The sequence below is a fragment of the Panulirus ornatus genome, chromosome 51 (assembly GCF_036320965.1).
Source record: "Panulirus ornatus isolate Po-2019 chromosome 51, ASM3632096v1, whole genome shotgun sequence".
NCBI classification, from domain to species: Eukaryota; Metazoa; Arthropoda; class Malacostraca; order Decapoda; family Palinuridae; genus Panulirus; species Panulirus ornatus.
Window position 1 is genome coordinate 3000935 of NC_092274.1, and position 26286 is coordinate 3027220.

The following is a 26286-nucleotide window of genomic DNA, read 5'->3' on the forward strand; positions in this document are numbered from 1 at the left end:
CATAAAGTTGTTAATCCTATGGTAATCCTAACAAGATCAGACTATGATCAAAGATTCTTGTGCATAATCCAAGTTTTTTCCAGCCAAGTAACAGTTTTCATATGCTTAGAATGAATTTTAGCTTAATTATTCCATCACAGCAAAAGAAAACAAAACCTAACACTTGCAATTCTAGCTGATCTGCTTAAAAGGATTATCTGATTGTTCTTATATTATCATTTAAGAGACTTGAGCATGAATGATCCTGTTATGATTATTAGTTGTCACAGTTTTTTATAGGACATCTACAGATATTGAGTGTTATGTTGTAAATCTAATTCTTTTTGCCTTTTTTATTTATATATTCAGAAGATGCCTTACATCATTAAAGAAGTGGACAGAGTTTAATTTTCCCTGAATTTTCTGTATATTGATTTATCCACAGTCTTCTCAACAACAGTAATCTCCTATCCCCAGGGATTCAGAAGAAAGAATACTGTCCACATATTCCATGCATGTCATAGAAGGCGATTAAGAGGGGTGGGAGCAGGTGGATGGAAATCCTCCCTTCCCGTATTACTTTTCAAAAGAAAGAATGGTGCAAGGAGCCAAATGATTTTTTTTCCTCTCAGGCTCTGTCATCTGTTCTTATACTATCTCGTTAAGACTGGAAATGGCGAGCATCTATAAAAAAAGTATGACCAAGTGAATCCGTACATCATGCTCATTGTGTACTTTCTGTTCCGCAAGTCCCTTCTTTTTTTATGGAATTCCTACTGCACTTAGGAAGCTAGCCAGATCCACCAGGCAGGACCATAGGTCATAGGGATTAGTATGGTGAGTGTCTGTATCTATTGTGGAAAAGTGCAGGCCATATGATTTCTTATGGTTGCTGGATCTTGAGCATGAGGGGTCATACTATTACCCCAAGATCCTTTTACTAGGGGTTCCCATAACCCAAGGCTGCACTACACTCAGAAGCAGGGACGAGTTGAACTCTTTGGAAGAAAGAAGTTCTTCAACAAGACTACCCCTTTTGTCAGATGATGATGATGATGCAGTCTAACCTAAAGTGAATTTTTACTTGCAATGTGATCTCAAGCTGTCAGAATCTTATACTACTTATACTTCCTACCTCCTGTCCGAGCAGTCTTCTCTATCTTTAATAGGCTCCTGCAACACTCCGGAAGTTGGCCACACCCACTAGTCAGGACCACTGGTCCTCAAGTGTAGTAATGTCATGCACATGTATGGGAGGACAGCACAGGGCAATTGAGTAGAAAGTGCTTAGTGTCTTCCTTATGGTAGTTGCCATGTGGGTATGAAGGTTTTTGGGATATGTTGAAAAAGTGTTTATAGTAATGGATGATGTTCAGAGAATAAGTAGGATAGTGTGACATGTCTTTGTCTGAAGAGTGTGCTTTCATAAGGATATATGTCTAGTGGGTTGGAGTTTAAGGCTGGGCTAGGAGGTCAATTGTTTAGTGCTTGTCGGGTAATTTCAATGTGTATGTGTGCTGTTAGTGTTATAATTGTTGGGGTTGGGGTAAGCTTTTTATTTTCACTTGGGGTTAGCAGTTAAATAGTTCACGTGGGAGGGGTCAGGTGCTGTTGCATAGATTTGGGTGCCAAGCATATTGAAGTAGGTCTTTACTGGAAGGATCTTTTTCAGTGGTGTTGGGTGTGTGTAGTTGTTAGGCAGCCAGTGATTGTCTTAAGTGCACTATTTTGTAGGGTTTACAGCTTCTTTTTTTTCTGCTTTTGAGAGGGTGGAAGACTAGGCAGGTGAGAGAAAGTTTAGAGTGGAGTAGATAAATTGTTTGTAGAGGAAGCTGAGGGCTATTTTTTTGTCCAAATCTGGTGCCATTTATTCTGAAGGCATTTAGCATGTGTGGAGCATTCTGCTGATGTTATTGATGTAAGGAGTGAATGTCGTGTGTGTTGTATGTAATGCCTAGAATGGGTGATGTTTTTGATCGAGGTGACTGGAGAATGTGAGCTGGATTCGATTTTGTATGGGTTAAAAAAAGGGTGATTGAAGACTTCTGTGGGGATACAAACAGTCTGTTCTCTTCAAATTGTGGAATGTAATGCCATTTTTGATGTTGCTACTGTGGTGTTAAAGTGATCTAATAACTAACATACAACTACAGTGTCATGTAAACCGATCGATTACGTCATTTTTATTCTCAAAACAAAATCCATCCAATCATATCAGTATACTAGAAATTACATACGATCATGACTCCTAAACTGGGCTATTACTGCTACAATAGCGCGTCCTGGCCTGCGAAGATTTTAAATCTTTTTTCTTTTTTTGCTACCGTTATAACGTTACCCTAAGCGTCGTGAATATAATGGTATTCACTTAACCCTGTGATTAATGGTTGCAATACCAGCCTCGCCAGAAAGCCTTCCGCCATATTGTAATGGTGTCAACCTGGGCCACCAGACACCCGCCTTTGTCCCCCCAACTAAGGTCGAGAATCAACCCCTGGCTCAAGGTACTGTGAGACATAATGCCGGAACCTTATGGCGCGTGCGTTTAGTAAGGGAGAGAATCATAACGTTTGCATAGCTGTTATAAACCTTACAGTCGTCGCTGGGAGGGCACAGTGGTCGGTGGAGGTGAGGGGGTGTTGAAGACCTTGCTCTGGGCGCCTCAAAACGGAGCCATTATCGCGGCAGCCCCAAGTGTCTCACGGCTTTCCTGGAAGTAGGGGATCGAAGCCCCGGTGTTCCCGCCATCGGCTTGACCCGCCTCTATTATCCAGATAATTATTATTGGAATCTAAAGAGGAATATTTGCGTTGCGTCGTGCTTGATAGCTCGCGCCTCCAGCCATGTTCTATGTACTGGGATCTGTTTAGCTCTTATCATTATCATTAATATTATTATTATTATTATTATTATTATTATTATTATTATTATTATTATTTTGTAAAGTGGCCGGGAGAAACCATTTAAAGGTCTGTGGGTCCTGGTTGTTTCCGAGCAACGATCATATGAAGTAATACACGAGTTTTGAAGCTGTACTGTACGTCTGCCTGCATATTACTGGCTCAGACTTCCCCTTTCCCAAGTCTTGAGTTTTGTGTATTACAAGAAAACAATCAGAAAGGTCCGAAGTACTAAGGTTATAAACATCATATACTTATCAATCAGAAAAGAGTTCTATATGATCAACAACTATATAGATTCGGCGCTATGTCCTTAGACGGAAAAGGATCAAAACCCACTGAAAGATGACTAATGTGGCCGGATCCCGTTACAAAAGGGTTCGGATCCTGTTACAATAGAGCCTAGTTTCCTTCAGAAATACGTATGGATTTCTCCTAAAAGGAGTCTACATGACTAATACAAACAGACCTTCCAAATGGTGTAAAACAAAAGAAAATCTTTCCCGCGAGTTTCCCTCCCCCAATCTTAACTACTTGATATGAGAACGAAATATCGTAAATTTCCATCAAAAAAATATTTCATCAGTTTTGTAAACTTCGCACACAGAATGGCTAATTTACTGAAGCAAGTCAGTACAACGTCAGAGTGACCTGAAACTGAAAATTTGAGTCTTTAATTGTGGTTGGTATGGGTGACAACCACTCAGTGGTCAAAACAATTCTCGACATTATATATATATATATATATATATATATATATATATATATATATATATATATATATATATATATATATATATATATATATTCTTTTTCATACATATTCGCCTTATCCCGCGTTAGCGAGGTAGCGTTAAGAACAGAGAAGTGAACCTTAGAGGGAATATCCTCACTTGGCCCACCTGTCCGTTCCTTCTTTTGGAAAATTATAAACGGGAGGGGACGATTTCCAGCCCCCCGCTCCCTCCCCTTTTAGTCGCCTTCTACGACACGCAGAGAATACGTGGGAAGTATTCTTTCTCCCCTATCCCCAGGGATATATATATATATATATATATATATATATATATATATATATATATATATATATATATATATATATATATATATATACTTCGAGTTTCATAAACGAAGCTTCATTCTTACTATACTCCAGAGCCCAGTACATGAACAAGACACAATATACTTTGCCCGGAAATATCACCAAAAGCCACAACAGTGGTTATGATCTCATCAAATAACGTAAATGAAGGAAATCTAAAAAAAAAATTCTACACGACACCTTTACCCCCGCTGGGGAATGCTTCACAACTCGCAATTTCCAAGACGCTGTGTTGTGTGAGTGTTGACTAAAGAAACCCGACTGAATTTGCATCTTGATAACATGAACTGGAATTATTTTTTGAATAACTCACACACACATACACACACACACACACACACATACACACACACACACACACACACACACACACACACACACACACCTTTATTGGTACGCTTGAATTATGTACAACATATATACATATATATACGGGTAAATATCATACGTGGGGAAGGCTACATATGAGATTTAGTTCACATGTGAGAATTCTCAACACAGACGTGGCAATGGAAGACCAGAGATTGTTACATATACGCCCTTAGCTTCGCCTCAATACTGTTCTTTACTTATGTGTATTTTTCATTATTTATCTATTTTGCTTTGTCGCTGTCTCCCGCGCTTGCGAGGTAGCGCAAGGAAACAGACGAAAGAAATGGCCCAACCCACCCCCATACACATGTATATACATACACGTCCACACACGCAAATATACATACCTATACATCTCAATGTACACATATATATACACACACAGACATATACATATATACACATGTACATAATTCATACTGTCTGCCTTTATTTATTCCCATCGCCACCTCGCCACACATGGAATAACATCCCCCTCCCCCCTCATGTGTGCGAGGTAGCGATAGGAAAAGACAACAAAGGCCCCACTCGCTCACACTCAGTCTCCAGCTGCCATGTAATAATGCCCGAATCCACAGCTCCCTTTCCACATCCAGGCCCCACAGAACTTTCCATGGTTTACCCCAGACGCTTCACATGCCCTGATTCAATCCACTGACAGCACGTCGACCCCGATATACCACATCGATCCAATTCACTCTATTCCTTGCACGCCTTTCACCCTCCTGCATGTTCAGGCCCCGATCACTCAAAATCTTTTTCACTCCAACTTTCCACCTCCAATTTGGTTTCCCACTTCTCCTCGTTCCCTCCACCTCCGACACATATATCCCCTTGGTCAATCTTTCCTCACTCATTCTCTCCATGTGCCCAAACCATTTCAAAACACCCTCTTCTGCTCTCTCAACCACGCTCTTTTTATTTCCACACATCTCTCTTCCTCTTACATTACTTACTCGATCAAACCACCTCACACCACATATTGTCCTCAAACATCTCATTTCCAGCACATCCACCCTCCTGCGCACAACTCTATCCATAGCCCACGCCTCGCAACCATACAACATTGTTGGAACCACGATTCCTTCAAACATACCCATTTTTGCTTTCCGAGATAATGTTCTCGATTTCCACACATTCTTCACGGCTCCCAGGATTTTCGCCCCCTCCCCCACCCTATGATTCACTTCCGCTTCCATGGTTCCATCCGCTGCCAGATCCACTCCCAGATATCTAAAACACTTCACTTCCTCCAGTTTTTCTCCATTCAAACTTACCTCCCAATTGACTTGACCCTCAACCCTACTGTTCCTATTAACCTTGCTCTTATTCACATTTACTCTTAACTTTCTTCTTTCACACACTTTACCAAACTCAGTCATCAGCTTCTGCAGTTTCTCACATGAATCAGCCACCAGCGCTGTATCATCAGCGAACAACAACTGACTCACTTCCCAAGCTCTCTCATCCCCAACAGACTGCATACTTGCCCCTCTTTCCAAAACTCTTGCATTCACCTCCCTAACAACCCCATCCATAAACAAATTAAACAACCATGGAGACATCACACACCCCTGCCGCAAACCTACATTCACTGAGAACTAATCACTTTCCTCTTTTCCTACACGTACACATGCCTTACATCCTCGATAAAAACTTTTCACTGCTTCTAACAACTTGCCTCCCACACCACACCAGCTGGGTGGAGATGTGTCAATATATTTCTTGACTGATGATTGGAAGAAGTGATCTTTCTGTATTTTTTTGAGGGGGGAGTTAAAAAAAAGAGAAAAGAGTTAGGAAGATAATATATCCCAAAGTAGGACAGTAATATACACCAAAGTACGAAGATAATACATCCCAAAGTAGGAAGGGAATACATCCCTGGGCTCAACCCAGGTGTTCCACTTTCAGCCAATCACGTGCGTGCACCATCGGCGGGCGGCAGGTATATAAGCCGTGACTTGTGACAGATGTGTCATTCCTCGTCGAGCTACGGCGGTGTCGAGACGCTGGAGGTGTGTCTTGTCCTCAACTGTGGCTGATCACCTACGACTGGGTGGACCATACTGCAGGAACCCTGCTTCAGGTCAGTGCTTGTAATGAACTCAGTCTCATTGTATAGATCTTGTTCGTGTTAGGAAGTAAAGTTTGGGGATCAATCTAACGTGGGTTTGTTAAAGGAAGCAGTGCTACAGAGTGTGGTGGTGCTGTGGGTGTGGTAAGGCTGTGGGTGTGGTAGTACTGTCGGTGTGGTGGTACTGTGGATGTGGTAGTGCTGTGGGTGTGGTAGAACTGTGGGTGTGGTAGTACTGTGAGTGTGGTGGTGCTGTGGGTGTGGTAGTACTGTGAGTGTGGTGGTGCTGTGGGTGTGGTAGTACTGTGGGCGTGGTAGTGCTGTGGGTGTGGTAGAACTGTGGGTGTGGCGGTACTGTGGGTGTGGTAGTACTGTGGGTGTGGTGGTACTGTGGGTGTGGTAGTGCTGTGGGTGTGGTAGAACTGTGGGTGTGGTAGTGCCGTGGATGTGGTGGTGCTTTGGATGTGGTAGTGCTGTGGGTGTGGTAGAACTGTGAGTGTGGTGGTACGGTGGGTGTGGTAGTACTGTGGGTGTGGTGGTACTGTGGGTGTGGTAGAACTGTGGGTGTGGTAGAACTGTGGGTGTGGTAGTGCCGTGGATGTGGTGGTGCTTTGGATGTGGTAGTGCTGTGGGTGTGGTAGAACTGTGAGTGTGGTGGTACTGTGGGTGTGGTAGAACTGTGGATATGGTGGTACTGTGGGTGTGGTAGAACTGTGGGTTTTGTGCTGTGGGATTTAATCCTCTCAAGCTATCCTTTATCCAGGCATTCCAACGCCACATCATCCTATACCCCCAATGGAGGCACTGTTGAGAGAGAGAGAGAGAGAGAGAGAGAGAGAGAGAGAGAGAGAGAGAGAGAGAGAGAGAGAGACAGACAGACAGACAGACAGACAGACAGAAACTTAATTTTCGTATTAGGCGACGAGAAGTGGCATCAAGTAAAAACTTACGCTATATTCACACCATATGTTCTTCATACAAAATAATAACTTTGAACGTGTATAAAATTGAAAATATTCTATTATTCCATTGAGCTTTTTACTAGCTAAAACAGTCACAGGACCTTGGAAAATTAATTTCTAGATTTTTCTTCTGTTGTTTTATATTTTTTTTCATACTATTCGCCATTTCCCGCGATAGCGAGGTAGCGTTAAGAACAGAGGACTGGGCCTTTGAGGAAACATCCTCACCTGGCCCTCTTCTCTGTTCCTTCTTTTGGAAAATTAAAAAAAAATAAAACGAGAGGGGAAGATTTCCAGCCCCACGCTCCCTCCCCTTTTAGTCGCCTTCTACGACACGCAGGGAATACGTGGGAAGTATTCTTTCTCCCCTATCCCCTATCGCGACCTGTGTTTTCCCAAATCCATCAAGACGTGGGGTCCGACAAAATCTAACGCATTATTTAGAAAGTGCGAGTTACCCCTTACAGAGGAAAAAAAAACGAGCTCCACAGAAATATTGCAGATTAAAAGAAAATTGAAAATATCGTTTCGCTGGGTAACAATTATATATCTAAGTCATCCACCACATAATTGCCTCTTGCCTTCCATTCCCGCTGTACATATGACTCTGACCTGACATGACCTGATGTGGGTGATCCAACGAAAACGTCAACAACTACACTGGACCCATTGATGGCAATCCATAACAAAGATATATGCTAAGGATTTTCTTTTTTTTACTATTTTCTATTTTCATTCGCACTTAAAGCAGGTGTAAAAGCATTGACAGCAGGTGTGTCAATATCAAAGCCAAATGTACCATAATGAAAAGCAGGTGTCTCAGTATCAAAAGCTAATGAATCGGTATCAAACAGGTGTACTAGTATTAAATACCAAATGTGTTAGTATCAGATGTATCAGCATCCAAGGTCAATATATGACACAAGATCCTACATAATACAGGGACGATCTATTCTAACCCCATAAACTCTGCATCATTTCTTTTTTCTTTTTTGTGCCGGATGATCTACTTTATACAATGAGTTCTGTAGCTTATCATCAGCAAATGTAGAACAGATCAGCTCGCTCCTCCTCGTAGAGCCAAGCTTGAACCCTTCCCCAGTACCAAGGTTATCATCTCGATAACACACAAGACTTAGGATAACGAGAACCTGCAAGAATATAACCTCTTCCGCCACAGTGACTCTTCGATCCTAACAAGATAGCACAGTACGCAAAATAAGGGCAAGGGAAATGGGCTCACAAACTAGATGATGGATTAGAGAAATAATGTGGCCAGAGATACATGTTTGAGGATCCCATGTGGCCAGAGATACATGTGTGAGGATCCCATGAGGCCAGAGATACAAGTGTGAGGATCCCATGTGGCCAGAGATACATGTATGAGGATCCCATGTGGCCAGAGATACATGTATGAGGATCCCATGAGGCCAGAGAACCTCTGGTCTACATCTGTCGAGAGAGATCCAAGATCTCTTCTTCCTCCCACGAGTGGTGGTGAGGGAGGCAGTTCCAAAAGCCCGGGAATGCAATAAAAGTGACGAGGTACCAGTGACACCAGAGCTTCCCTCCCACACACACACACACACACACACACACACACACACACACACACACACACGCGCTAATAACACCCGTCTTGTCTTATTGTGTTGCCTCTCCCTTCACCTCACACCATCATTCTCTTACGCTACGCCTTCTCCATCTCTCTATACCTGTCCCGTGTCCTCACACTCCCCTCATCGTTCACAGCCTCATAATTCCCTCACTCGTCCTCACATTCCCCTCACCGTCCACAGCCTCATAATTCCCTCACTCGTCCTCACACTCCCCTCACCGTTCACTGCCTCATAATTCCCTCACTCGTCCTCACACTCCCCTCACCTTCACAGCCTCATAATTCCCTCACTCGTCCTCACACTCCCCTCACCGTTCACAGCCTCATAATTCCCTCACTCGTCCTCACACTCCCCTCACCGTTCACAGCCTCATAATTCCCTCACTCGTCCTCACACTCCTCCCTCTCACGCTCCCACCATTCACAGCCTCACATCATTACCTCACGCTACGCAATGCATCACCAGGTGCTCCTCACACTGGAGGCATATTCTTGGAAACTACGACTGAACCCAGACAAATCATTTGCCTCATAGTGAGCGACCAAAGACATGGCGTCATACCCCCTGGCCCCAAGCGATGAAGATGTGTTATCAACAAGAGAGGGATGAGTTTAGAATGGTTACATCTTCCAGGAAGCTGCTCACTTGACACGGTTCATCCTGGCTTAATAAAGCGCCCAAAAAGAAAAATTGGATTTCTTGAATGTTATTTCCATCATGGACGTCTCTCTCTCTCTCTCTCTCTCTCTCTCTCTCTCTCTCTCTCTCTCTCTCTCTCTCTCTCTCTCTCTCTCTCTCTCTCTCACGACCAGATCAACATACATGAGTCGTAATACAGATCACATCCTGAGTCGTTTACGTGTCTCGCATAAATAAAGTTACAGACAGACACAGATGAATATAAATAACTACAAAAAGAATGTAATATATGATTCCTCCTCAAGTACTTCACTCTATTCAAAACCTACGCTGTGATGAGCATCCACGCTTTGAAGTTGGATTAATCAAATATTAATCTTTTCTTATCTATCTCAAATTTGTATCTACTATGAACTATACTTGAAAAAATACGACTGAGAAGTGATTTGTACTAAGGCCTCGTTAGGAGACTTCGGCATCTCTGTGACCTGGAAAGTTGTGATCAAAAGATTATAAGGTTTTTTTAATGGGCGTCGAACCCAGCATTTCCCAACCCATTTTTCGAGACGATCAATATTTCTCAGCATAAAAGACACTCGCCTTGATAAGACGTCGTCAATTTACTATTTTGTGATGATAAGTGTTATCTGGATCCTGAGTCAGATGGTCAACAGAACACCACCTGCAGGGTACCACAGGTGGCCAGCTGGACACCACCTGCAGGGTACCACAGCTGGTCAGCTGGACGCCACCTGCAGGGTACCACATGTAGCCAGCTGGACACCACCTGCAGGGTACCACATGTAGCCAGCTGGACACCACCTGCAGGATACCACATGTAGCCAGCTGGACACCACCTGCAGGGTACCACAGCTGGTCAGCTGGACGCCACCTGCAGGGTACCACATGTAGCCAGCTGGACACCACCTGCAGGGTACCACATGTAGCCAGCTAGACACCACCTGCAGGGTACCAGAGCACATAACTGACTGCAGCTTCCCGTAATTTATGTGTAGAGATCACACGAGGATAGAACGTTATGATACCTCCTTCTTCCACGTAGATGTCAAGATAATGTCATCTTCCTTCCTTCCTTCCTCCTCTCCCCTCACTACAACCATCTATCTTAAGTGTCGGGTCTACAAACACCTTCTTTATGCCACAGACTCTGGTCTTGGGCAAATGTTTTCTTCAATAGCAAGTCTCAAATAAAACATAGAAAAAGACTAAAATCATGGAAAAAAGAGATGAAAAGAAATGCGAACGTTTTGAAAGGTGGCAAACCTTGCACTTCGGAAAGGGTCAGGTGACAGCAGCTTAGAAATACATGAGAAAGTAAAGTCCCAAATTTAGCGGTGTAAGGAAAGATACAGACACCACAACTTCCCTTTCTTTTTTGAGTCGTCTATGGTCACACAGCAGCCATATGACGCAGCGGCTTAGCGAGCACTCTGTGGCGTTGATCATGGCGGGAGCACACGTCCAGCCACATCTCAAGGACAGACACCGAAGGAATTTCTAAAAGAATGTGGAATAAGAACCAACTCCACAACGTAGGGCAAGGGGGTCAAGTCTTTACGTCATACCGAGAGAACTAAGAAGGTGGATGACTTTGGACTCATGTCGTTCCCAGATGCGACAGAGCGCTCCAGACGAGAGAGAAGCGACACTTTGTTGTTAACAAAACAACTGTTCAGAAGGGAAGAATGTTTAGGATCTGACCAGGACTCCCAGTTTCTAAGAGACAGACTCAGCTATTTGCGTGACGTGGGATGATGTTTCCATGACACCTTGAATATTCCGGCTATGGTAAGTACATTTACTGTGGTGGACTTACACAACCCACAAAAGGAACAAGAAAGCTGTGAGGGGTTATAGATACTGAGACGATGATGATCCTTAAGTTTAGAAGAAGCATTAAGCACGACTGGGTTGTGACTGTTCCATTGAGAAGTCCTGTCTTAAAGTCTGAGTTTAAGACGGTGGTTGTGACGAGAGAGGACGTAGCCAGGAAAGTACAAGAATCCAGTGTTAAGTCCTCAGCATATATACGAACTGCTCACCGTTAAGAAGAATGAGCGTAGAAGACAAGACAGAACCCAGAGGAACCCCGCTGCTGGTAGGGAAAGAGGAAGAGGCCAGTGATTCATTGATGATCATGGAGATAGATCAGGTAAAGAAGCTAAATAAGAGAGAACAGAATGACGGAATGAAACCAATAGAGGTAAGCTTGTACATCACACTACAAGGCTATATACCTCGTTCAAAAGCCAACAGCATACCCGGGGATGCAACATACAACTGTCTTGTTTCTCTCCCAAATGACGACCAGACATGGGTAAGATAGGAATGGAAATCCTAAGTAGATCTTACGCTGCGGGAGCCATACTGACGATCAGAAAGAAGACTGTGAGATTAACGATTTAAGATGTCCTCACTGTGAGATTAACGAGCTAAGATGTTCTCACTGTGAGATTAACGATTTAAGATGTCCTCACTGTGAGATTAATGATCTAAGATGTCTGAGGACCAACAGTAGCTGGAAGGACTAGACAGATCGTCCGTCTTTTGGCATTGGCTGAACCCACGTATGTTTTCAAGGAGGAGGAGGAATAGTTCTGGCTTTCAAGAAGAAAAGGAAAAGACAAGAAAACACAGACATGGGTTCAGATGCACACGTCCGCAGGGACACGCAAACACAGCCGCCTGGTTTCAAAAGCACGAACGTAAACACAAGGATGGATGCCATCTTGTCCACACGCCTTACGTGTGACCAGGAGAAACCAAAAGGCGTCTGAACGGAATGAGGAAAGATTACATGATGGTCACCACTGGGGGGGATGAGTTCGCCCTTGTCACGCGTCGGGGAAGATGAAGAAACAGGCAAACGATCCGCTCATCTGTCACACACCAGTTGTTTTCTGTCTTGTTTACATTGGGTTGGTCTGACGCAGAGAACAGGGATCCGGCCACGGGAGGGTGTTGACAAGAAGGTGAATAATAAACTTAATTTAGTTGCTCCGCCGAGATCAACTAGGCGCCATCATCTACAAAGGGGTAAAAAAAAAAAAAAAAAAAAGAGAGAGAGAAAGCTCTTCTAAAATAGAACAGACTTTTATGGACAGCTGTTTAGATAAAGCCCTTATCAGCAAACGTGGCACGGGTGCCATTAATATAGGTTGGAAAGGCCCCGAGAGAGAGAGAGAGAGAGAGAGAGAGAGAGAGAGAGAGAGAGAGAGAGAGAGAGAGAGAGAGAGAGAGAGAGGTGGTGGGAGGCGGTGGTGCTCGCGTTCAGACAAGCGTCTGTCGCTCGTTATCTGTCTCATACCTCGTCGTAGGGCGATAACCGTCTCGTGTCAGGTGGGCGAGTATACAACAGAGGGACAGACTCAGCGTCTGGTTGGCAGTCAACGTCTTCCTTCCTCACCAATCACAACTGCTCGACGTTCGACGACCACGTCTCCTTCTCTCCGACTCACTGGTCAGTTCCACATCATTTAGCAAACTTATTGGAGTCGACTTATTTTGATGTGAATCTGTGTGTGTGTGTGTGTGTGTGTGTGTGTGTGTGTGTGTGTGTGTGTGTGTGTGTGTCTGTGTACGTTCCTACATGTGTATATAAATATGTGTGTGTGTGTACGTTCCTACATGTGTATATAAATGTGTGTGTGTACGTTCCTACATGTGTATATAAATATATGAGGGTGTGTACGTTCCTAGATGTGTATATATATATATGTGTGTGTGTGTGTACGTTCCTACATGTGTATATAAATATGTATGTGTGTGTGTGTGTGTGTGTGTGTGTACGGACGGATGGACGGATGGACGGACGGACGGACGGATGGACGGACGGACGGACATACGGACGGACAGACGGACGGACGGATGGACGGACGGACGGACGGACGGACACACCACAGATTATTTCCTACGCTTTCAGTGGGGATCGAACACTGGTAAATAGAAGGACAGACGACCGATACGTGAGATGGACGTTGGCTGGACGTACATCCTTTAGCAAGGCGGTACAACCCGGACGTACGACGGCAGGGGACTTGTTCCTGATGGCCTGACCTTTGACCTGGCTCTAGAGGATCAGGTCAAAGGTCACTGTACCTTTTTATCAGTCAGACAGACTTCCTCAAGAGACACCGATTGTCGCCCTAGCAGACACCGTAGGTTGATGGGACTAAACTAGGGACACAGAGTCCCTTGGCCCTAAATTGGCCCACAGGGTCTGAACCACCTCATTACAGGGCAAATAGGTCACGGGCGGGACTAATTCAACCTTCAGGACTGGTACCTGGAGCCCAAGGTCGAGATTGACCTTAAGAAGGACGAGGCAATCGACCAAACGCAGCTAGTGTTCGATTCGATATGTATTGCTTATTGCCTCTTGCTCTGGTCGAACTCTCGTCTGGCCTGGGGTCTGGCCTGGTCTGAAGTATGGTCTCTGGTCTGGTCTGAGGTGTGGTCTCTCGTCTGGTATGGTCTCTGGCCTGGTCTGAGAGCCGGTGTGAGGTAACAGAACCAATTAATACAGAAGTAATCTCTCAGTACACAGTAGGAAGTTTGAGATCCATATTCTCTGTGTCGCACACTAGAGCTGATCCAGCAGTGTTCGGGCGTCACAGACTCAACTAAGCAATGCAATGCATCAATGACCTTGAATCACACACACACACACACACACACACACACACACACACACACACACACACACACACACACACACACATACCCAAGTGGTTAATGAAGTCAATACGAGGAGAATAGTGTGGTGAAGTCTAACAGAAAACGGTTCGAGGGTCAGTACCATGACCTTCCACAAGGTCAAGGTCACTGAACCGAGGGTTCTTCCCCCCCGCTAGCCAAGCACCAGTGGTCAACCGTCTCTCGATTTCCATCAATATATACATGAGGTAGGGACAGTATTGGACGTTATAATTCCTGAAAATTTCAAACCAAAGATTTTGATATTCCTAGGAATATTTCAGGAATATACGACCAAACCAGTTATGTCATCACATCTGACCTTGTTCCTCCCTCTTCCGGGACACTAGGTTGTTGACCCCTACTATACTGACCTTGACCCATGGGCAAGGTCATGTTGTTGACCCTGGGAAACAGCCAGCGTCAGGTCCAGATGGCCAGTGACCCTAGACTGTATTCTCAGGGTAATCTTCCCACTTGACAGTGTACCTGGACGCAGGTCACATATAACATACAACACCCACCATATATACCTTACAACACCTGCCGTATATACCTTACAACACCTGTCGTATATACCTTACAACACCTGTCGTATATACCTTACAACACCTGTCGTATATACCTTACAACACCCACCATATATACCTTACAACACCCACCATATATACCTTACAACACCTGCCGTATATACCTTACAACACCTGCCGTATATATCTTACAACACCTGTCGTATATACCTTATAACACCTGTCGTATATACCTTACAACACCCACCATATATACCTTACAACACCCACCATATATACCTTACAACACCTGCCGTATATACCTTACAACACCTGTCGTATATACCTTACAACACCTGTCGTATATACCTTACAACACCTGTCGTATATACCTTACAACACCCACCATATGTACCTTACAACACCTGCCAGATATACCTTACAACACCCACCATATATACCTTACAACACCTGCCAGATATATCTTACAACACCCACCATATATACCTTACAACACCCACCATATATACCTTACAACACCTGCTAGATATACCTGACATGATCTACCGTCATATATACATCACTTCACCGGCCATATATATACAACACCCGTCATATATATCGTATACCATCCGCGATTTATGCCACGTATATCTTACAACACCCGCTATATATATATGACTTATAGCACCCGATATATACATATACCTTTCAACATTTGCCATATATGCCATATAGTACCTGTCATATGAACCGTACAATATAATGGTAATTACCCTTAACACCTGGCAGCGTTAATTACCCTTAAACATGACAGCGTTAATTACCCTTAACACCTGACAGCGTTAATTACCCTTAACACCTGGCAGCGTTAATTACCCTTAAACATGACAGCGTTAATTACCCTTAACACCTGACAGCGTTAATTACCCTTAAACCTGACAGCGTTAATTACCCTTAAACATGACAGCGTTAATTACCCTTAACACCTGGCAGCGTTAATTACCCTTAAACATGACAGCGTTAATTACCCTTAACACCTGACAGCGTTAATTACCCTTAACACCTGACAGCGTTAATTACCCTTAACACCTGGCAGCGTTAATTACCCTTAAACATGACAGCGTTAATTACCCTTAACACCTGGCAGCGTTAATTACCCTTAAACATGACAGCGTTAATTACCCTTAACACCTGGCAGCGTTAATTACCCTTAAACATGACAGCGTTAATTACCCTTAACACCTGACAGCGTTAATTACCCTTAAACATGACATAGTTAAATATCATGGACACCTGGTGATACTGTCTCCTTCAGGCATGTCAATGATGAGTCCCCTTGAGGCATGGCAATTTCAAGTCCCCCCCTGGCACATGACAGTGTCAAGTGTCCCCCTCTTTGAAACATGACAACGAAAGTAACCAATGAAATCGCGTTTTCTAATTCCGTGCCGGTAATAAAACTCTCTCACTACCTCTCGTTCAAACTAACCCTGAATTAAAACATGGTCTGTCGTCTTAATTACATCGTCTCGACTAATTTTGACCTCGTTTCACTCGACTTTCCACCAAAAATATATTGCTTTCCAGCCGGATGATCGCTCGCGTGAAACTGTTCACTGGAAGAATCTAAGAATAGTTTCCCCTGAAGAAAATTCTCCCACGTTGTGAGTTCCAGGAATTCTCCCATGTTGTGAGTTCCAGGAATTCTTCCACGTCAGGAGTTCCAGGAATTCTCCCAGGTCGGGAGTTCCAGGAATATTCCCACGTTGTGAGTTCCAGGAATACTCCCATGTTAGGAGTTCCAGGAATACTCCCACGTTAGGAGTTCCAGGAATACTCCCACGTCAGGAGTTCCAGGAATACTCCCACGTTAGGAGTTCCAGGAATTCTCCCATGTTAGGAGTTCCAGGAATACTCCCATGTTAGGAGTTCCAGGAATTCTCCCATGTTAGGAGTTCCAGGAATTCTCCCATGTTAGGAGTTCCAGGAATACTCCCATGTTAGGAGTTCCAGGAATTCTCCCATGTTAGGAGTTCCAGGAATACTCCCATGTTAGGAGTTCCAGGAATACTCCCATGTTAGGAGTTCCAGGAATACTCCCATGTTAGGAGTTCCAGGAATACTCCCATGTTAGGAGTTCCAGGAATACTCCCATGTTAGGAGTTCCAGGAATACTCCCATGTTAGGAGTTCCAGGAATACTCCCATGTTAGGAGTTCCAGGAATACTCCCATGTTAGGAGTTCCAGGAATACTCCCATGTTAGGAGTTCCAGGAATTCTCCCACGTCAGGAGTTCCAGGAATTCTCCCATGTTGTGAGTTCCAGGAATACTCCCACGTCAGGAGTTCCAGGAATACTCCCATGTTAGGAGTTCCAGGAATACTCCCATGTTAGGAGTTCCAGGAATTCTCCCAGGTCAGGAGTTCCAGGAATTCTCCCATGTTAGGAGTTCCAGGAATTCTCCCATGTTAGGAGTTCCAGGAATTCTCCCATGTTAGGAGTTCCAGGAATACTCCCACGTAAGGAGTTCCAGGAATACTCCCACGTAAGGAGTTCCAGGAATTCTCCCATGTTAGGAGTTCCAGGAATTCTCCCATGTTAGGAGTTCCAGGAATACTCCCATGTTAGGAGTTCCAGGAATTCTCCCATGTTAGGAGTTCCAGGAATCTTTATATCTTCATGAGAAGAGGACAACACGTTCACCTGCAGCGGTAAATGTACAAGAATCCAATTCTATGAGATCCGACAAGATGATATAGATTCATAGAACTTAGAAAATAGAAGTTCTAAATCTTCTACAGTTCAAATTCCTCACAAGTTTGGATGATCTTAGTCTAAGAAGCCGTTCAAAGGTAGACTTGTGTGACTTGACGCCAATTTGTTGACATAAACTTGTGGACAAACGTAAATATAAAACCAGCTAGAGTAATGTAGAGCAATGCCAGAGATGCGCCTCGTTAGTCACATGTAGCGAAGTTAATTGGTACTTCTGTTTAAATCATCAACATGGCTTCCTATTCTTACCACAGTGATCTCTGAGTTTCTCATTCTCTTCCACCAATTCAAATGGTCACGTCAGAAGACAGCTTATCATATTTAAGGGTCGTGCCGTCGTGCTCAAGGGTTGTACGGTCGTGCTCAAGGATCGTGCCGTCGTGCTCAAGGGTCGTACCGTCGTGCTCAAGGGTCGTACCGTCGTGCTCAAGGGTCGTACCATCGTGCCCAAGGGTCGTACCGTCGTGCTCAAGGGTCATATACCGTCGTGCTCAAGGGTCGTACCGTCGTGCTCAAGGATCGTACCGTCGTGCTCAAGGGTCGTATCGTCGTGCTCAAGGGTCGTACCGTCGTGCTCAAGGGTCGTATACCGTCGTGCTCAAGGGTCGTACCGTCGTGCCCAAGGGTCGTACCGTCGTGCCCAAGGGTCGTACCGTCGTGCTCAAGGGTCGTACCGTCGTGCCCGAGGACTCAAACTCCGTAGTTTTGCCCAGAGAGAGAGAGAGAGAGAGAGAGAGAGAGAGAGAGAGAGAGAGAGAGAGAGAGAGGGCGCCCCAGTAACACACACACAAAAAAAAGGCGCGAGATCTTCTCCTTGATGTCTCCGTCACACTTTATCCTCCTACAGAACACCAAGATTTTCCTCATCTCGTCCCGCTTTGACACCTAACTCCTGGCGACATTTTCGCTGGCGAACTTTCCGACTTCGACCCTCAACTGCTCCTCCGTCGACCGAGGGTGAAGAAGAGGGAGGTCTAATGTCGACATTAACACCACCGTAGACATTTCGTGTTCCTCCCGCCTTTTTTTCATAGATCCTTCGTCTATTTTCTCCCCAGCTTGGGGTGGTTTCCTCTACGGTGAAGGTTGTCACTTTCACAACCCACAACACCTTCCTGTGGTCTCCCCTGAACCCCAGCTAGGTCACCTTGTCCACCTCATCACACTGCAAACTGACCCTTACAGTTGACGACACAACTTGCACTAACATGGATGCTGTTACTGGTCACTCCCAAACTACCATGACCTTGTCACACTCAAGTCTCCTTCTGACCTGCCTAGGTTACTTTTCCTCCCTCCAGCCCTGACCTCTCTTGACCCAGGGTCAACTAACAATTCCCAGTAAAATCAAGGTACACTGACCTAATCTTAGAAAGACACACCTTGTCAGCTACGCCTAAGGAAGATCTATGGTTTGTCTTGAAAATCCAAAAACATTGTACAGGACTTTACCGATCCCAGGAAAGGCCATTGCATTATCCATGCGAGCTACGATTACTGTCATGAAGACACAGATACACCCATGAGTGCTTACACAGCTCTGAGACGACACAGCTAAGTCCAAAGACCTCCACAGACAAGGGTACACTTATCTCAGCTCACTAACACTACACAGCTCTGAGACGACACAGCTAAGTCCAAAGACTTCCACAGGCCAGGGTACACTTGTCTCAGCTCACTAACACTACACAGCTCTGAGACGACACAGCTAAGTCCAAAGACCTCCACAGACCAGGGTACACTTGTCACAGCTCACTAACACCAGTTCACACTAAGGAACAGTTAAGAAAAAGTAAAGAAATCCCCAACCCACACCCCCCAAAAAACCTACAGGTCTTATCTGGCTGGTAAAAATCTCATTCACTATAATCCAGGCTCAGGAAAGTCTTGAAAGACTTCGCTTGACTTACGAAAGACTTAGCTTGACTTACGAAAGACTTAGCTTGACTTACGAAGACTTTCACAACCCAAGACACCACAACGAAGATCACAACTACGAAAGCCTAGTATATGGCTAGTCCCTGGGATAATAGAACACTCCCTGGGAGAATCAGTCACTACACCCTGGGAGAATCAGTCACTAGGCCCTGGGAGAATCAGTCACTACACCCTGGGAGAATCAGTCACTACACCCTGGGAGATTCAGTCACTAGACCCTGTGAGAATCAGTCACTAGACCCTGGGAGAATCAGTCACTACACCCTGGGAGAATCAGTCACTACACCCTGGGAGAATCAGTCACTAGACCCTGGGAGAATCAGTCACTAGACCCTGGGAGAATCAGTCACAACACCCTGGGAGAATCAGTCACTACACCCTGGGAGAATCAGTCACTACACCCTGGGAGAATCAGTCACTACACCCTGGGAGAATCAGTCACTACACCCTGGGAGAATCAGTCACTACACCCTGGGAGAATCAGTCACTACACCCTGGGAGAATCAGTCACTACACCCTGGGAGAATCAGTCACTACACCCTGGGAGAATCAGTCACTACACCCTGGGAGAATCAGTCACTAGACCCTGGGAGAATCAGTCACAACACCCTGGGAGAATCAGTCACTACACCCTGGGAGAATCAGTCACTACACCCTGGGAGAATCAGTCACTACACCCTGGGAGAATCAGTCCCTACACCCTGGGAGAATCAGTCACTACACCCTGGGAGAATCAGTCACTATACCCTAAGAGAATCAGTCACTACACCCTGGGAGAATCAGTCACTACACCCTGGGAGAATCAGTCACTACACCCTGGGAGAATCAGTCACTACACCCTGGGAGAATACGTTTGGCGAGTCAGCTTGACCTGGGAAAAGTAAAATGCAAGACCCCGGTCGTTAAAACGTCTGTAAACACACAGGTTGACCCAGAACGAGGCAGTTCGACCCTAGATGACTCGACCAGTATCTAGAATAGCTTGAATATTCCCGGGAAAATGCCTGAAAGATGAGGATCCATCTAGAGTCTAACTAGAGCAATCTAGGTCGAACCAAGGAGGGAGAACCTCAGACTTCATGGACGAGCTACGCTGGCCAGACAGGGTCAAGACTCTCTGTTGATGTAGTCATTACAAACACCACACTGGCGGAAGTGGGGTCAGCAACACCACTTTATCCGGGGTCATGGGAGGTTACGGCAGCTCGTCAACGAGGAAAACGTGGTTGGAAGTTGTTGCCAAGGCCCACCTACCCTCCCTCACAACACCAGAGCAGTGAAGGTTGTGTGTTGGCGGTGCAGTGAGGCGAACAGTGGTGTGCGATGGTGAGGTCCTCCATACACTCCTATGTTGTTTAAGTGGAATAGCTATACAGTGAGATGCTCCTACAGTGAAATAGCTATGAACTGCTATACTACTACATGAATATAGCTATACAGTACTATGCTGTTGAAGTGACATAACCAAACAGTGATATGATTATAGACATTATCTGACGGAATGTTCAAGCAGTGACAGAAGCAACAGTGCTATACAACAGTGAACAAATGACCGGATAAAGGTTATGGAACTTCTTCTCAACAGTATCTTCCGTGTGTCACTGTAAACAGTGTAAGTATACGACTGGCAATGAAGTTTTATGACCAGTTTGAAAATAACTTCATATTGTATGGACGAAACCATTAGGATCTGGTCTCATCGTTCAGTGAAGATAAAGAATTTATATTTTATCATAAACCACATCTGAATTTCTTTTGACGTGTGTGTGTGTGTGTGTGTGTGTGTGTGTGTGTGTGTGTGTGTGTGTGTGTGTGATCACCGTCAGGTCTCATGTCTGTCTGTCTCTCTCGTGTACTTCCGTCACTCCTTGCCGTCTCTACCCCCCACCTACCCATGTACTCCCACCTACCCATCTACTCCCACCTACCCATCTAATCTCACCTACCCATCTAATCTCACCGACCCATCTACTTCCACCTACCCATCTACTCCCATCTACCCATCTACTCCCACCTACCCGTCTCCTCCCATCTACTCCCACCTGCCCATCTACTCCAAACTGCCCATCTACTCCCACCAGCCCATCTACTCTCACCTGCTCATCTACTCACACCTACCCATCTAATCCCACCTGCCCATCTACTCCCACCTACCCATGTACTCCCACCTTACCACGTCCTCCCACCTACCCATGTACTCCCACATACCACGTCCTCCCACCTACCCATGTACCCCCACCTACCCACATCCTCCCACCTACCCATGTACACCACAATGTACACTCGGCAGCACATTGCACCTGACCCAACCATCTGAATCAGGTGCGGGGGTGGAAACGTGGGAGGCAGGGGGGGAGGAAACCCCCCCTGCCTCCCCCCCTGCTGACTCTTGAAGGACGTCCGATGTCCTGGGGTGGTGTGGGGGAGGGAGGAGGAGTCTTGGCTGGGGGAGGAGGAGGAGGAAGGGAGGAGGAGGAAGGGAGGAGGAGGAGGAGGAGGAGGAGGAGGAGGAGGAGGAGGAGGAGGAGGAGGAGGAGGAGGAGGAGGAGAGGGAAGGGAGGGTGGGCGCATTGCTGACAGCTACACACACACACACACATACACACACAGAGAGAGAGAGAGAGAGAGAGAGAGAGAGAGAGAGAGAGAGAGAGTGTATGTACACTTCCTTGACTGTGCCAGATGACTTCATTGTCGACCATGCGTCCTCCACACATGATCACAAACGTCCACTTAGTTCCTCAGACGCGTTGTGTTTCGTCTCGTAAACACCATCATCAGAAAATGGGGAAACAAGCGAGGATTTCTGACGGTTACAAGCAACACTGCTGGTAACATCTGGTGTTTCCAGAGTGTTACAACCAACACCCCAAGGTCCAGTTGGTCCCAGCCACTAATTGTAGTGTTGGAGGTTTGTCTAATGCTAGAAGACCGTGTGTTGCTGGGGGACTTAGTGTTGCAGGGGACCAAGGGGTTGTAGGGGATCTGGGTGTTGCAGGGGACTCAGCGTTGCTGGGGCTTGGGTGTTGCTGGGAGACTAAGTGTTGCAGGGGACTTAGGAGTTGCAGGGGATCTGGGTGTTGCTGGGGACTCAGCGTTGCTGGGGCTTGGGTGTTGCTGGGAGACTAAGTGTTGCAGGGGACCTAGGGATTGTAAGGGATCTGGGTGTTGCTGGGAACAGCGTTGCTGGGGCTTGGGTGTTGAGGGAGAGGGGAGGGACCGAGTGTTGCAGGGAGCCTGGCGTGTTCCTGGTGTTGCCAATGACTTTCTTGTGTTGCAGGTGTGCGTGATGATTGGGACGTGTGTGTTGCTGGCAGCCTGGGTGTTGCTGGGGGCGATCTTGGTCTCCCTACCTGGCGCCCCAGCTTATTCCGTGGTAAGATAAGCTCTCTCTCTCTCTCTCTCTCTCTCTCTCTCTCTCTCTCTCTCTCTCTCTCTCTCTCTCTCTCGCTCATCCATTATCCCATTGGTTCTCTCTCCCAATCCCTCCCTCTCATCTCCTCCTTCATGTGGTTATAATGGAAACATACAAAGTAACCAGGTCAATGCTTGGGGGGGTCACCATATGACCTTATCTGGTCCAGACTACCCATGTTTGACCTTTGACCTGACCTTATTCTTCTCTCCTCCAGCACCGACATGATCAGCGACACCACAGTAAAAGTAAGTGTACAACTACCCTTGTTAGGGTGTCTATCTATTCATCTGCCTACATTATCTACTAATTCTAATCACCCAATTGTTAATCATGTAATCATCTAATTGCTAAAGTATCCTCTCCTCTATATGTTCATAATTAGAATATCTATATCTATAAAGTATCTATATCTACTTAACTGTGCCCAGCGTTGTAGTATCTAAAATTACCTAACCTCACCCTAACTAGTGTACCTAGAACTACCATTATCACCTGACCTGAACCACAACCATCCCCCTGTGTCATCTCTCTCCCCCAGGAGTGGAGGATGAGCCAGCTTCCCCAGTACTCTGGGGTCGGCAGTGTACCCCACGCTTAGCCTTCCTTCGTCCCCAGCAAGATACGTTGCTGGAGTGCGAGGTTCTCGCCCCCACTGGCACCGTCTTGACCTGGTACAAGGACCAGGTCCCACTGGATGGACAGGTATGTACTGTTCTGACCTGGTACAAGGACCAGGTCCCACTGGATGGTCAGGTACGTACTGTTCTGACCTGGTACAAGGACCAGGTCCCACTGGATGGACAGGTATGTACTGTTCTGACCTGGTACAAGGACCAGGTCCCACTGGATGGTCAGGTACGTACTGTTCTGACCTGGTGTAAGGACCAGGTCCCACTGGATGGACAGGTATGTACTGTTCTGACCTGGTGTAAGGACCAGGTCCCACTGGATGGACAGGTATGTACTGTTCTGACCTGGTGTAAGGACCAGGTGCCACTGGATGGACAGGTATGTACTGTTCTGACCTGGTGTAAGGACCAGGTCCCACTGGATGGACAGGTATGTACTGTTCTGACCTGGTACAAGGACCAGGTCCCACTGGATGGACAGGTACGTACTGTTCTGACCTGGTGTAAGGACCAGGTCCCACTGGATGGACAGGTACGTACTGTCCTCACTGGATGGACAGGTACGTACTGTCCTGACCCAGTACATGGACCAGGTCCCACTGGATAGACAGGTACCTAACGTCCTTACCTCGTACAAGGACCAGGTCCTTAACCCCAAGCAGATACAGTGATGCAGAGACGAGTGTTTCACACTGAACATCAATACAACACTAGGAAGCCATTAGACCAAGCACGTACCACTTAAGTGCATTACACTTATGTCCAATTAGATGGACATAACAATGGGTCGTTAGCAGGCATACAACCAGGTAATGACCTTGTAAAGGACACAATCACTGGTCGTTCGCAGGACCAGATAACGACCATCTTATCACCATATCTTAAAGTAACACTCAGTCCAAATCCCCTATCCTTAAACTACTAAATTTTGTAACATTTGTGTTTCCCAAGTGACCCATCTTGTGACCTTCCTCTCTAACCTTCGCCAGATGGACGTGGTGAAGGAGACAAGTAACAGCTTGTGGGAACCAAGAGCTGCCTTCATGAGGTCAACCTCCAAGGTCCACCTCTCCTCCGTCTTGTACATCGACTGTGCCGAAGTCAAGGATCAGGTAAGATGGGTGATGGGGAGTTTGGGGTTTGTTGCTACACATGTGAGGTCACTGCACGACCTTTGAGCATACATCTCCTCAACGTGTATAGAAAACGTAACGTTCTCGTTCTCTAACTAGTCCTCTCCGACAGGGCCACTATCGTCTGGAGGTTCGAACCCCTGACGACCAGCTGTACACACGACACTTCACCGTCAACCTCACTAGTACGTCCAAACGTCTTCATCTTACTGGAAATATTCCATGTTTCTGACACTGTCTATACCTCGTCCTGGGTCTATAATGGCTTTCCCTGCTCTGTCCTCCTCAGAAAGCGAGGGAGAAACGCCAGGCAACACATGCAGGCTCGGTCGCGAAGTTGTCTCGCATTTACCCAGGATCCACCAGTACGCCCAGCAGGCCATGGCCCACCATGGTCAAGACCTTTTGCTCCCGTGCCGACTGCATGGCCGAGCCCCGGCCATGGCCACTACCTGGCTCTTCAGGGACACCAAGGTGGCCTCCCACCACCACAGATACCAGGTGAGACGGAGGGCCATAGTGACAAAGACCTGGTGTTGACATGCACAGTTTGGTGACCAGGGAGCAGGGATGTACAGATTCACACGTCTCAAAACGTACGAATGTTTCTCTACACATTTAGCAGCACCATCCTGCAACTCAAATGGCAACACCAGACCAAGGGAAACACTTAGGCAATACACTCTACCTCACTCATGAGTCGACTCCGAGCCACGTCTGTGAGTAAATCACAAGATAATAGTGGGTGAGTCTCGATACTCCTTGGGGATCAGATGGTCCCCAGATGCTAACCCAGGAGGTCCTAAGGATTCCCCAGTGTCTCTAGCCTCCCTCCTACCCTAGATGCTAACCCAGGAGGTCCTAAGGATTCTCCAGGGTCTCTAGGCTCCCCTAACACCACAGGTGCTAACCCAGGAGGTCCTACGGATTCCCCAGGGTCTCTAGGCTTCCCTAACACCACAGGTGCGAACCCAGGAGGTCCTACGGATTCCCCAGGGTCTCTAGGCTCCCCTAACACCACAGGTGCGAACCCAGGAGGACCTCATGTTTCCCTAGTGTCTCTTAAGCTTTGCCCTTCCACCACAGGTGCTGCCGACTGGGGACTTGCTGGTGCGAGAGGTGAGGCCCGAAGACCGAGGTATATATACCTGCAAAGCTTACAGTACTCTGTTACCTGGCTTCACCGACCAGATCCATACCTTCGTCTACCCACTGGAGCAGGTCAGTCTGGCTGAGTTCCCTCCTATCCCAAATGCTGAGTGAGACGTTCCGTTCCTATGTGTCTCTCTGGCACACAGTGTGTAGAAGATCTTGTCCAATTTGCTCAGTGTGAGTGGAGTGGGAGACGAGAGGGTATTGTAGGTATGATGAAGGGGTTTTTTCTAAGGATGATGAGTATATTGTAAGGATGCCACATCTGAGGAGAACCCCCAGCTCGACATACGTACTTGATAGAGTTACATGGTTGTCTTGTCTGTTTCTTTACCTACATCGCTAAACTTTGGAATTTTTTCT

At 46.1% G+C, this 26286-nt stretch overlaps 1 protein-coding gene across 1 annotated transcript; it reads left to right on the top strand.

Moving 5' to 3' along the window:
- Positions 1–6289: 6289 nt before the first annotated feature.
- ImpL2 (Ecdysone-inducible gene L2) lies at positions 6290–26257 on the top strand. The gene is made up of 8 exons (XM_071691620.1): positions 6290–6442; positions 22872–22967; positions 23224–23254; positions 23548–23711; positions 24628–24750; positions 24884–24956; positions 25061–25272; positions 25858–26257. Exons 2-8 carry the CDS (start codon positions 22881–22883, stop codon positions 26032–26034), a joined length of 867 nt encoding a protein of 288 aa, XP_071547721.1. The 5' UTR covers positions 6290–6442; positions 22872–22880; the 3' UTR covers positions 26035–26257.
- The last annotated feature ends 29 nt before the right edge of the window (positions 26258–26286 follow it).